Source organism: Cannabis sativa, chromosome 6 (assembly GCF_029168945.1).
Source record: "Cannabis sativa cultivar Pink pepper isolate KNU-18-1 chromosome 6, ASM2916894v1, whole genome shotgun sequence".
In the NCBI taxonomy this organism is placed as follows: Eukaryota; Viridiplantae; Streptophyta; class Magnoliopsida; order Rosales; family Cannabaceae; genus Cannabis; species Cannabis sativa.
Window position 1 is genome coordinate 72406545 of NC_083606.1, and position 14945 is coordinate 72421489.

At 29.4% G+C, this 14945-nt stretch overlaps 2 protein-coding genes across 2 annotated transcripts; one reads left to right on the forward strand and one right to left on the reverse strand.

The window, feature by feature from the left end:
- Positions 1 to 917: 917 nt before the first annotated feature.
- On the reverse strand, positions 918 to 4688 carry LOC115695864 (alpha-humulene synthase). The gene is made up of 7 exons (XM_061117610.1): positions 4505 to 4688; positions 4130 to 4376; positions 3661 to 4036; positions 2513 to 2731; positions 2252 to 2390; positions 1589 to 1840; positions 918 to 1215 (listed from the first exon to the last, which is right to left on the reverse strand). The coding sequence occupies exons 1-7, from the start codon at positions 4631 to 4633 to the stop codon at positions 919 to 921; spliced, it is 1659 nt and encodes a 552-aa protein (XP_060973593.1). The 5' UTR covers positions 4634 to 4688; the 3' UTR covers position 918.
- A 7230-nt stretch (positions 4689 to 11918) lies between these two features.
- Positions 11919 to 14599, forward strand: LOC133039522 (uncharacterized). Its single transcript, XM_061118422.1, has 4 exons — positions 11919 to 12885; positions 13141 to 13727; positions 13829 to 13930; positions 14010 to 14599. The coding sequence occupies exons 2-4, from the start codon at positions 13564 to 13566 to the stop codon at positions 14200 to 14202; spliced, it is 459 nt and encodes a 152-aa protein (XP_060974405.1). The 5' UTR covers positions 11919 to 12885; positions 13141 to 13563; the 3' UTR covers positions 14203 to 14599.
- Positions 14600 to 14945: the final 346 nt, after the last annotated feature.

Below are 14945 nucleotides of genomic sequence, written 5' to 3' on the forward strand. Positions count from 1 at the left end.
ACCACAAACCAGACGCAGACCTGCATCCCATAACTTCGGAGGCTATGCCTTCAGACATAGATCCATACAGCCAACCCATTAGAAGTTGGTCATGAACAATCCAAGCTTCATAATCTGGGTTGGCAAGTAACTCTGTAGCAGCTTCATTATTGTCATTTTTTGTTTCAACTGTAATAAACTCTTGAGGACATGGTTTCTGACCATTTAAGTATCCCTCCAATCTGTGTCCTCGAATAATAGTGAAGACCATTGTCTTCCACAACGAAAAGTTGTTTCGATCCAACTTAAGAGAAAAGGGCTGACTCAGAGTGTTACTGAAAGGAGTCGCCAATGGAGGAATAACAGCTGCCATGGAAGGTTGTGTACCGGAGCTTCCTTGCGAGTTCCCATTTCCTGGTCTAGCAGGAGAGACTTGAGCTGTTTGGCTTTGCTCAGTCGACATGGTAGAGCCTTGCTCTGATACCAAGTTTAATTTAACAGAGATAACAAATTGATGGAAAACTCAGCTCAATCGAGAGAGTGCTGCTTGGATTTCATTAAATAGACAAAACAAGATTATAGGGGAAATAAAATGACCAATACATAAGTAACACGTATTACACATATGATTGCACAGAATCATAACAGAAAGGTTGTTAGAGCAGCAAATGATTGCACAAATGATCACACAATATCCCTCGGGATTCCCTCATTCACAATGACAGATTTGCCCTCTGATGACACCTCATCAGTATATTCAAATTCTTTGACACAAATTATAATAATTAACTAATTTTATTAATAGTAAAGAGAAGATATAAGTTTATTAAACCATAATAGTACTGATTCATAAAAAAAAACATAATATTACTGAGCTGTCACAATATAATGGACAGATTAAATAATTTAGTTAAGTACTACATAATAATGATTATTAATTTATAATGGAATTGGATCTATAAGCAAAGCAGCAATGCTTTCTTTGAACACTTTTCCAACATGTGTGTATTGATCATCGCCCTCTTTGTAAAGAAGATCCATTACCTTTGTAAAATTAAGAACACGAACTAAGATAGGAAAAGGCACAATAGTTGGCCTAATAAAGTCTTCATTGATTTCTTTCCAATAATTATCAACTCTTTTATTCAGTTCTTCACATGCTTCTTCTTCTGATACCCCATATTGCTTCATGTAGCATTCTACTACAGATGGTATGTGATTTCTCTCTTGCTCAAACTACATGAATACGATATCAAAAAATTATTTCATGTTTATTGTTAATTATTAAAAAAAATCATAAATATATATATAAGTTATTATCATATGAAAAGTTATTACTCTAATTAAATAAACTAAATGTCACAAAACAAAAGAAAGGGCTAATTTGGAATATGAATCTCAACGGACGATTTAAAAACATTAAGACATGTCACAAAGATATATTAGAATTTTACCTATCTCGACAAGTCTTAGAAAGACCGACGAAATAGGTTGAACAAATAATAATGGAGTTGCGATTAATAAATTATGTAAAATTATATTATGAGTTGACGATGAAGATTATACATAAATTAATAATAATTAATTAATTGATTAATTATATTTATACCTTTCGAGAACCTATATCATCCATGAATCTAGAAAGGAGAGTGGAAGCTTTCACAATTTTAGGAGGTTTGGAGAGCCATTGAAGAGTTTGATTTGTTACAATATCATTATCCATCCCAACAAAACTTGTGGATATCAACATTGTGTTACCACAAGAAATATAAGAAACTCTCAAATGCTCATCGAAGCTTGGGAAATATCTTTTGTTCAACCATTCAGCTTCTTCAAAATAAGCTCCAATCAATCTTTTCATCTGTTATGTATATAATATATGCATTAAAATTTTATATTACAATATTTTATGAAGAATGACACAATTAATAATTATAGCTGAAATATAGATTATTAATTTTTTTTTATATATATAACGACTTTTTTCAATTTTTATACTAGATATTTTGTTTATTTTTGAAAAATTTATGATGTCGATCGAACAAAGCTTAAATATTAAGTTGTAAACGTGTCAGTTTTTTTTTTTTCACACGTGAAACTTAATATTTGAACCATATTTTCAACATTATAAATTATTTTAAATTTTTCAAAAATAAGTGAAATATATATTATAACTATCATGATATACAAAAATTTGTGTTATAATTTCTATAAATACTAGCAAAGACAAATAATGTTCACAATTTTCCTATATATATTTATAAATATTTACCTCTTCTTTTGCATACTGAAGTTTGTATAATTCTTCCTCTTTAAGCTCTTTTTCAAATTCTTCATAAGAATCTAACATTGCCTTATAATATGTCTTCAAATATTCTGGCTCAAGTTTATCAATACAACTTATGTCCCACCTAGCAAATATATGAAAAATGTTATTAATTATTAAGTGAGTACTATTAAAGCCTAATTAATAGGAATATTATTATTAAGTGTACCATATGCATCATAAATATAATGGATGAGATGATAAGACCTTTGAATTGCTTTGGTAAGAAGCTGAAGCTCATCAATAGTACCATATGCATCATATATATCATCTGTGATTGAAGTCAATGCAATGACTTTGGTTAAAATCTTTCTTGCTCGAGAGTATTTGGGCTCATAATATACACCCAATATCCAAAAATACAATTCCACCATCCTATCCCTTGCAAATGGGAATTTGTTGGCAAACTCATGCTCTTTCCACCACCTAATAATTAATTAACAACAATCTTAATTAGTAACAATCAAATACAATTCCACCATCCTATCCCTTGCAAATGGGAATTTCTTGGCAAACTCATGCTCTTTCCACCACCTAATAATTAATTAACAACAATCTTAATTAGTAACAATCAATCTAAAATAAAAGGAAAAGAGTACCACCTTAAGGTGTCTAACACACACCATAGATTGATCATATTTAGTATAAATAAATATTGAGTTCCATAATTTATATTTAAATTGTTAATGAAAATATTAAACTATATTAATATCACCAAAATTAAACAAATATAAAATTATATATACATGCATGGACAGACTCATTAATACTGATGTGGCCAGGGCATTAACAAAAATATTATCTTTTAAAAAATTAAATATAACTTAATGATAATTCTACTCATGAATTACATATATACAAACTTACACATAAATATATATATGGGTAATTATTCAATGGTTACATTCAAAATGTAACTATAATGGTTACATTTTTTATGACCTGCTATAACAGGTTAGTAACAGGTAAAAATTTCATTTTTAGACTCAAATTAATTATATACTTAAAATAAATTAATTTTTTAATTAAAATATTTAATAAGACATTTTTCATAAGTAATTTTTATAAATATTTTTTATTTTTTATTTATAAAGAAATAAATAAAATCAGGTTAGTATCAAGTTACAGGTAATTTATTGATTATTTTTATTTAATTTCTAAATTAATCACAATTGTTTAAAAATGATTTAATGATTAAAAATAAATGTAACCACCGTGGTTACATATTTGATGTAACTATTATTTAAACCTCTTCCACATATATATAAACATAAATATTAAAACTATACTAATACCATATATCATATTTAATGATAATAAGTATTTTAATAGCATGCGTTATGCAACAAGCATACCTGAGACTTTCACTAAGCTCATTTTTGTGGAAGCATTGTAGTAGATTGAAATCTAACTTTGCAAGCTCTAGCAATAGTTTGTTATGAGAGGCATCCTTTTCATAGATTGAGATGTAAAACCTAGCATGAAGCCTCTCTATGGTCTTTCTTAGAGGCCTATGCAAGGCTATGGATATTTGATGTGATAATGGATGATCTTTACTATTTGCCACAATAGCCTTAAGGTGAGTGGTTGTGAAAGCAAGTGCTTCATCTAGTATGCTTTCTCCAACATAATTCAAGTGCGAAGCCTCATACAAGCTAAGCAAACCTGGAACATCGGTTATTAGGCTTTCTTTAAAGTTACCTTTCTCGTCTTTGAATTTTTCAAATATGCCTGCATATACAAAATATCATCATCAGTACAACAACATATAGAATGTATATGTGTATGAAAATGTTATAAATTTGATATTAAGAATTAACTTACTTGATGAAACCTTAAATCCACTTTGTCTTAATAGTCTAAATCGAAGAGAAACATCATGTAGATTATTATTTTGATGATGAATGCCAGTACTTAATTGTTCCAATAATTTCTCGATTTCACTCTCGAAATGATATGATAATCCCAAACGTTGGAGATTGTCAATCAACTTCAATTGATCATGATTTGAAGACAATATCTCTTTCTTTACAACTTGTATTAATTCTTCAACTCTTTCTTGTTTGCAAACCTGAGTTAATAATTTACATAAAATAGTTAATCAATTAAATATTGTTATTATTAATTAAAACAAGAATATGCACATATTTATTATGATTATAATATATATATATATGTATAGTATTTGATCTTACGTACCAAGTCTTGTTCTGAAATATTGTAATGGAGGAATCGATCCCCCCAAATAGAAGGGTGAAATTTTATTGTTGGACGAGCAATAATTTTGTCACATAATTGAGATGAAGCTAAGACTTGAATATTTGACATTATTAGTATTTTTTTGTGTGTGTGTGTGTTTAGGCTTGGTTTTGGTTGATGAAGAAAATGGCAATATATGATATCTATATATAGTACAAATATAAGAAGTAGAGGTGGTTGGTTCTAATTAATCGCTCTCACTACAAGAAATGGGGATAATATACAATATTATATTAATACCCTTTTAAATTGAGAAATAATAAAAGGTATCAGTAGTAAAATTAAGTATGGAATCTTATATAATTTAATATAATAATTTTTAGAAAGTATTACTAGTCAATCACAAGATAACACGCCTAGAAGGTACTAGGCACCATGTGTCACTTTTACCAGCACAGTTTGCTACTGCGCTGGTAAAAGTAACTTTTACCAGCGCATTTCGCAAACTGCGCTGGCAAAGAGGTTAAAATTTTACCAGCGTACATTTGCACTAGCTAAAATCTAACTTTTACCAGCGTATTTACTCGCTGGGAAAAATCATTTTTGCCAGCACTTTTCATTTTATGCTGGCAACAGTTCTAATACCAACATTAGCCAACTCCCTTTTGCGAACACATCACAAGTAAATTCTATTTTACCAGCGCAATACTAACTTTTTCCAGCATAAAAATATGCTGGCAAAGGTTTTTATTTTACTATTCATTAATGTAAAACAAAGGGTGAAGAGTATTTCATTCCACTTATAAATTATTAACATTTCCTACTTCACCTATTTTATAATAAAATTCAACAGAATATAATTGAAAAATTACGTTATTATAAAAGTTATATTTTGAAAAATATTATTTACAAGTCATATATTATAAGGGGCACATTAATAGTGTAAAAGGTTAAGAGGGCAAAAATGTTGCAAATTTTTTTTATGTAATTAATAGTGTTGTACCAACTTATGTACGTATATTTTATTTATGTATTATGTAGTTTAATTTTGAAATATTATTATAGTTAGTAATGAATATTGTATTTATGTTGGTGTTAAAATAAAATATTTTTAATTTGTTAAATTAAATTAAAATTTTATACAATTTATTATTTTAATTTTTAATTTGTTTAATTACTATCTTTAATTTCTTTTTATTTTTTTAAAAATTAAATATATTAATGTTTCTCAACTTCCTAAACATTAGAGGTAGGGTATGCTGCTATTAATTATTATTAATCATTGATAGCGACTAGTCAAATTTTCAAGATTGTGTTATTACCACTGAGTTTTGTAATCTAAATGAAATAGAGTTACTTCCTATTTCTCCGCCCAACAATCTGGTTTTATTAGGGGTAGCAAAATGTGACATCGTATCGTGTTCATGTCATAATTTAATTGACTCAATTTTATATTTCGTGTCAAACATATCGATTCGTTTTCGACCCGTGTATAATTTTCTCAACCCTAACAGTTTGGTTTTATCACTACAAGAAATGTCACTTTTACAAGCACAGTTCGCTACTGGGCTGCTAAAAGTAACTTTTACCAGTACATTTCGCAAACTGCGCTGGCAAAGAGGTTAAAATTTTACCAGTGTACATTTGCACTAGCTAAAATCTAACTTAAATGCGCTGGGAAAAATCATTTTTGCGAGCACTTTTCATTTTGTGTTGGCAAAAGTTCTAATGCCAACATTGATTAGCCAACCCCCTTTTGCGAACAGAAGACAAGTAAATTCTATTTTACCAGCGCAATAGTAACTTTTGCTAGCACAAAAATGTAGCGCAATACTAACTTTTGCCAACATAAAAACGTACTAGCAAAGGTTTTTATTTTATTATTCATTAATGTAAAAAGGGTGAAGAGTATTTCATTCCACTTATAAATTATTAACATTTCTTACTTCACCTATTTTATAATAAAATTCAACAAAATATAACTGAAAAATTATGTTATTATAAAAGTTATATTTTGAAAAATTTTGTTTACAAGTCATATATCATAAGGGGCACATTAATAGTGTAAAAGGTTAAGAGGGCAAATATGTTGCAAATTTTTTTATGTAATTAATAGTGCTGTACCAACCTATGTACGTATATTTTATTTATGTATTATGTAGTTTAATTTTGAAATATTATTATAGTTAGTAATGAATATTGTATTTATGTTGGTGTTAAAATAAAATATTTTTAATTTGTTAAATTAAATTAAAATTTTATACAATTTATTATTTTAATTTTTAATTTGCTTAATTACTATCTTTAATTTCTTTTTATTTTTTAAAAACTAAATATATTAATGTTTCTCAACTTTGTATTCATTAGAGGTAGGGTATGCTCCTATTAATTATTATTAATCATTGATAGCGACTAGTCAACTTTTAAAGATTGTGTTATTATTACCACTGAGTTTTGTAATCTAAATGAAATAGAATTACTTCCTATTTCTCCGCCCAAAAATCTGGTTTTATTAGGGGTATTAAAATGTGACATCGTATCGTGTTCGTGTCATAATTTAATTGACTCACTTTTATATTTCGTGTCAAACATATCGATTCGTTTTCGACCCGAGTATAATTTTCTCAACCCTAACAGTTTGGTTTTATCACTACAAGAAATGTCACTTTTACAAGCACAGTTCGCTATTGCGCTGGTAAAAGTAACTTTTACCAGCGCATTTCGTAAATTGCGCTGGCAAAGAGGTTAAAATTTTACAAGCGTACATTTGCACTAGCTAAAATCTAACTTTTACCAGCGTATTTACGCGCTGGAAAAAAATTATTTTTGCCAACACTTTTCATTTTATGCTGGCAAAAGTTCTAATACCAACATTGATTAGCCAACCCCCTTTTGCGAACACATCACAAGTAAATTCTATTTTACCAGCGCAATACTAACTTTTGCCAGCACAGTATGTAGCGCAATACTAACTTTTGCCAGCACAAAAATGTGCTGGCAAAGGTTTTTATTTTATTATTCATTAATGTAAAAAGGGTGAAGAGTATTTCATTCCACTTATAAATTATTAACATTTCTTACTTCACCTATTTTATAATAAAATTCAACAAAATATAACTGAAAAATTATGTTATTATAAAAGTTATATTTTGAAAAATTTTGTTTACAAGTCATATATCATAAGGGGCACATTAATAGTGTAAAAGGTTAAGAGGGCAAATATGTTGCAAATTTTTTTATGTAATTAATAGTGCTGTACCAACCTATGTACGTATATTTTATTTATGTATTATGTAGTTTAATTTTGAAATATTATTATAGTTAGTATTGAATAATGTATGTATGTTGGTGTTAAAATAAAATATTTTTAATTTGTTAAATTAAATTAAAATTTTATACAATTTATTATTTTAATTTTTAATTTGTTTAAGTACTATCTTCAATTTCTTTTCATTTTTTAAAACCTAAATATATTAATGTTTCTCAACTTCGTAAACATTAGAGGTAGGGTATGCTGCTATTAATTATTATTAATCATTGATAGCGACTAGTCAAATTTTCAAGATTGTGTTATTACCACTGAGTTTTGTAATCTAAATTAAATAGAGTTACTTCCTATTTCTTCGCCCAACAATCTGGTTTTATTAGGGGTAGCAAAATGTGACATCGTATCGTGTTCATGTCATAATTTAATTGACTCACTTTTATATTTCGTGTCAAACATATCGATTCGTTTTCGACCCGTGTATAATTTTCTCAACCCTAACAATTTGGTTTTATCACTACAAGAAATGTCACTTTTACCAGCGCATTTCGCAAAGTGCGCTGGCAAAGAAATTTAAATTATTTTTGCCAGCACTTTTTATTTTATCCTGGTAAAAGTTCCAATACCAACATTGATTAGCCAACCCCCTTTTGCGAACACATCACAAGTAAATTATGTACACCAGCGCAATACTAACTTTTGCCAGCACAAAAATATAGAGCAATACTAACTTTTGCCAGCACAAAAATGTGCTGGCAAAGGATTTTTTTAATATTCATTAATGTAAAAATGGTGAAGAGTATTTCATTCCACTTATTAATTATTAACATTTCCTACTTCACCTATTTTATAATAAAATTCAACAGTATATAACTGAAAAATTACGTTATTATAAAAGTTATATTTTGAAAAATATTATTTACAAGTCATATATCATAAGGGGCACATTAATAGTGTAAAAGGTTAAGAGGGCAAAAATGCTGCAAACTTTTTTATGTAATTAATAGTGCTGTACAAACTTATGTATATTTTATTTATGTATTATGTAGTTTAATTTTGAAATATTATAATAGTAATGAATTTTGTATTTATGTTGGTGTTAAAATAAAATATTTTTAATTTTTTGAATTAAATAAAATTTTTATACAATTTATTATTTTAATTTTTAATTTGTTTAACTATCTTTAATTTTTTTTTTTTTTAAAAAAAACTAAATATATTAATGTTTCCTAACTTCGTAAACATTAGAGGTAGGGTATGCTGCTATTAATTATTATTAATCATTGATAGCGACTAGTCAACTTTTAAAGATTGTGTTATTATTACCACTGAGTTTTGTAATCTAAATGAAATAGAATTACTTCCTATTTCTCCGCCCAAAAATCTGGTTTTATTAGGGGTATTAAAATGTGACATCGTATCGTGTTCGTGTCATAATTTAATTGACTCACTTTTATATTTCGTGTCAAACATATCGATTCGTTTTCGACCTGTGTATAATTTTCTCAACCCTAACAGTGTGGTTTTATCACTACAAGAAATGTCACTTTTACAAGCACAGTTCGCTGTTGCATTGGTAAAAGTAACTTTTACCAGCATATTTCTAAACTGCGCTGGCAAAGAGGTCAAAGTTTTATACCAACGCGCAGTGGCTAAAATCTAACTTTTACCAGCGTATTTACGCGCTGAGAAAAGTCATTTTTCGCCAACGCTTTTCATTTTATGCTGGCAAAAGTTCTAATACCACGTTGATTTGCCAACCTCCTTTCGCAACACATCACAAGTAAATTTTATTTTACCAGCGCAATACAAACTTTTCCCAACATATTTGACATTTCTTGTAGTGTATATATTTATAGGTTTAGCAATGAATATTACTTAATTACTCTAGATCATCTATATACATGATTTTTTTCAAACCAAAGAATGCACATACTATATATAAATATATTGTTTTTGTCTTTTTGTGTCTTTGTACACAAAACAGATCAAACATGTTTTCTGAATAGTCATCGTCAATAAAACAAATTTCCAAAATTATATGAGCACATGCAAGTACGGTTTTGAGTATAGACTTTTATCGAGTCGTCTTCCTATCACTTGGATGTGTCTTCGATCCCCACTCCCAGTACTAGTACTGCTGAAATTTCAAACCCCACTTAATTTTATATCATACTTTATAATAGTATATATATATTATACATATGTGTCCACATGAGATTTTAAATATTAAATTATTAAATAATACCCAGGGCCGGCCCTAGGCATAGGCGGGCTAGGCCCGTGCCTAGGGCCCACACTTTCCGGGGGCCCAAAATAAAAAAATAAAAAAAAATTATTAGGCTTTTATTTAAGTAAAATTTAAGTGTAATATAAACAACAAATATTTATAGCTTAGTTGGTTGAGGTGGAGGACATAATGTGGTCATGGTTCAAATCCCATGACACTCTTTTTTTGATATATTTTTGAGGGCCCCAAAATTTAATTCGTCTTGGGCCCATAAATTTTCAGGGCCGGCCCTAATAATACCATATATCAACATTTTTTTTATATGAAATATCAAATATTGTCTCCTATTTTAGATTGATTTTCTTCAGCATATAACAACTGAATTAAACACATTTATTTAAAAGACATTTTACAATTGTGTATACATTATTTTAATTAATTATAAAATATGTGTAAAAAAAACTTATTATTATTTTCTCATACATTTTTTTATATAATTAAAAACTTTTTTTCAATTTGTTTTATAATATATATGGTAATAATTATTGATTATTATATATATGGTAATATTGGCTATGTTTATTTTTATGTTTACAATTATAATAAACATACCAACAATATAAAATATTTTATATATGTGTTTATTTTATTTTCTATTAATTAAACATACTAATTTTATAAACAAAATAATAATATTCACATAGGTTTATTATATCATTCTATGTGTGTTATGTTTATTTTTTAGTAATTTTTTAAAAAATAAATAATATATATATAAAAAAATTGTTTATCTTTATCTTTATCTTTATTTATTTTGTCATGTTTATTTTTTCTAATTAAATAATTTTTGGAGTTTATAAAGTTATGTTTGTTTATTTATTTTTTGATGTAAGAATTATACTTCATTACTACAATGTAGGCCTTTAGCTTCCCTTTTTTCAACCCATTTTATAAAAAGAGAAGCTAAAGGGTGTGAAAATATCTGCATTGACATTTAGAGGTGGTTGTTTGGTAAACACCGTAGGTATAGAATACATATATATCTATGCCGTCAGTTGGGGGTTGGGGAAAATTAGGGTTTTTTTTCATAACCCTATGGCGTCGGTTATTGTGTATTAACCGACGCCATAGGTGCTGCCTTCAGTAGACACGTGGCACCTATGGCGTCGATTAATACAAAATAACCGACGCCATAGGGTTATATATCAGACCCCCACAATACCGTCTTCCTCATTCCACACCTTGTTGAACACGAAGAACAGCCACCCATAGCAGCCCCAAACCCACGAAAAAACCCTCGCCAACCAACACTAAAACAACCTCATTCTCCCTCATTTCTTAACCATTTTACCCCTTTTTGTCTTAAAATCTTCTATTTTCAATACCTAAACCTATACTGTAAAAAAGTTTAGTTTTTTTTCCCCTCTATATATCAAACCGAACCTATTATAAATATGCTTTCTATTCATTTTGTTTATGTACATTGGTATTATTTCGTTTTTGTAATTGTTTTAGGATTTTATTATTTTATTAATATTATATTGTGTGTGCTATAGGTGGTCGGATTTTTGGTCGCAATTTGTCGCCGGATTGCGTTTATAAGGTAAATATTTATTTACTTGATATATAATATATATGTATATATTTTATATTTTATTATTGAATATGTGTTTATATATATGTTGTGTGTCTATATATTGTGTATATACTATTTATGTATTTGTATTGTATATATATTTGTTGTGAATGAGAATGAGAGGTATAGGAATTTAATTAGTTTAGAGTTAAAGTTTTTAAAATAATGGTAGTGTGATATATAATTGATTATATATGTATATATATATATGTATATGTTATTTTTAAAAAAATTAACTATGGAAATTAGTAACTAGTAACTTGCTACTTTTTTTAATACCTAGTAAGTAATTTAATAATTAAAATTTTAATTTGGTTGTATATTGCATTATGTTATAGGTTGTGTGCTAATATTTGAGGGTCGACATATTTCGGTGTTGATCGGATTTGCAATAGGTATATCCATCCGCTAACTTTTTGTTTTTATAATTAATTATCAATGCATGCTTAGTTGAGTTTGAATATCTTAAATATTCATCCGTAGTGAAGTAGGTTCCGCGAATACATGTACTGCGGTCGGATGGGTGGATAAATTTTGTATTGTTTATGTTAGTTTCTTTGTTCTGTATTGTTATGTTTGTTTTGTTTGTTACTTTAGGCACTCCGGACACCAGAGCATCCTGGACGTGTCAGGGCTGCTGGGTATGATATTACTTGAAATGTTATTTATTTAGTTACACAAATAAAATTGTAGCTAATTTGCATTTTATGATTTGCAGGTTCCTGACCAGGGCATCTAAACTGTTCGGCAGGAAGAAAAGGGAAGTGTCTGATGTTGTGGCTCGACAAGCGAAGGAGATTGAAAAATTAAAAGCCGAAGTCCAATCCCTTAAGCAGAAGAGAAACACTGCCGAACAAGAGGAAGAAGGAGAGGTGGCTGGTGAGGCGTATGTTCCACAACTATACGCTCGTGAGGATGAGGGTCAACCACAAACTTATGCTGAGGAGTTTATTTCCCTCAACGACCAAGGTCTCCTGTACAATTTCGATGACCATGCGGCCTTTAATTAGCAAGTACATCTCTGCTTTGACAACATCGACAACATTGTGGCCCGAGCGTATTTGTACGAGTATGTTGGTAAAATCACTATTCACTGCACGGACTACGATGATTCACATGCCCGGATTCTAGTTTCAGAAATGCTACAAGAGGACGCTGAAATCCCAATCCCAATTAAAGGGTGCAGATATGTTAGGGACGTATCACAAATGTTCCTTCCTTGGCCTAAACACTTAATTCTAACATCCGAGGTAACTTCTCTTATAAATTAATTATTAATGATTAGTGGAGTTTGAATATCTTCAATATTCAACCATAGTGAAGTAGGTTCTGCGAATATATGTGCTGTGATGGGATGGATGAACAAACTACTGTTATATATGTGTTATTTGTCGTTATACAGGCATGTTTAGATTTTTTTGGGGCATTCAATTACAACTGTTATGCTGCCGAAATTTCGGTAGAATTTGGATAAAATTTGATATATTATGTTCTGTTTTTTTTAGGGTCCACTCGCTCAACCGCCTTCAAGACGTGATGCGTCGAAGGGGAAAGCTCCGATGCTTTCTCCACAAGGCGGTGGTGGACGGGAAGATGAATTGTTCTCGGAAAAGAAGATGGACTTGATCCCTAAATCGCTAAAATGGATGGTTGTTGAATTCCTGAACCTCAAAGATAAACGTGATATAATCACAATTCCTGTACCCCGAGGATTCATAGCACCGCGTACCCAGATCACGTTATCTGGAGAGGATTTGCAGCAGGTTACTACGTGTGACTTCATCGGCAACCAGGGAATGCTGTTTGGAATGATGTATACTCTTCTTTAATCTAATTAACCTTATATATCAAAATTCTAGTCAAATTATTATCAGACACTAATATTTAACAATTTTTTTGGCAGGCACATCTGGGATAGCATCAACGGTATGAGAAATTTTTTCAGGTTTTACGACCCAGAGCTTCTCGTAGTGCATGGGAAAACCGATGAAGAGAAGAGTCAGTCTTTTGACGATGCAGCAAGACGATTGGCTGATTGGTTATCATTGATGAATAACAACCACCAAATGTTCTTTATTCCTTGGAATATCGGGTAAACTCTATTTAATTCTTTAGTGCTAATTGTTCATTTCTATATTATGACTTCAAATTATTTTGATACTATCTTACTTATATTCCAATATAATTTTGTAGTGCGCATTGGACGCTAGAGGTCGTTACGCCAAAGAAAATTATCCATTTAGACCCTATACGTGGCCGCCCAATTCCCGAAGAAATTACTCAAATGATCGGAAGGTAATAATTTAATGACTTCTTATGTAACAAATTTAAATTAACTAATGAATTGAAATGCTGATATAATTTTTCAAAACAGTGCATTCAGATATATAGGGGACGCACATGAGTATCTTGACCCGTGGCAAGGAATTTCACTAGCAAATTGTCCAAGACAACCTAAAAGCCAAGAATGTAGTTTTTATGTTTTGAAATACATGACTGGCATCGTCGCACGTGCAAACCCCAACCGTTACATACAAGATCAAAAAGCTGTAAGTTTTAATTATTGATTATAGTATTTATTATAATAACAAATATAAAATATACATATATATCAACTAATATAAATTTTTAATTTTTTTAACAGTTTGGAGGTAAGGGGCAAGACGATCTAAAAACTGAATTGTTACCATTACAGCGAAAGTGGATAGAACGATTGATGGCGATGATTCATGGTGACGATTGAGGTTGAAAGGTCCAAGAATTTTTCTTCCTTATGTAATTTTTTTAAATTAACTTACAGTTAGATTTATTAACTTATTAATATTTTGGACTAATTTTACATAAATATTTGTGTAATATTTAATTATTTTTATGAAATGAAATTATGTATTTTAGCTAATTTTAAAATTAATATAAATAATATTTAATTTACCTTTTAAAAAATAAATATGTAATTTAAATTAAATAAAATAATATATAAATTAATAAATATATAATTAAAATAAATTATAAAATTAAAAAAAACTAAAAAATGCTTGTTTTAGCGTCGATTCCTACGCCACCTATGGCGTCGGTTATTAGCTAGGAACCGACGCCATATATACCCCTATGACTTCGGTTCCTAGATAATAACCGATGCCATAGGGGTATAAATGACGTCGCTTTTAAAAATCCTTTAGCGTCGCCCTGATCAGCGTCGGTAGCGAATTTCGTCAAAACCGACGATGAAAGGGCTTAAAAACCGCCTCTAAAGGGGGTTTTTGTAGTAGTACTTCAATAGAAAATTCGTTCACTAACTCATTAGAAAATA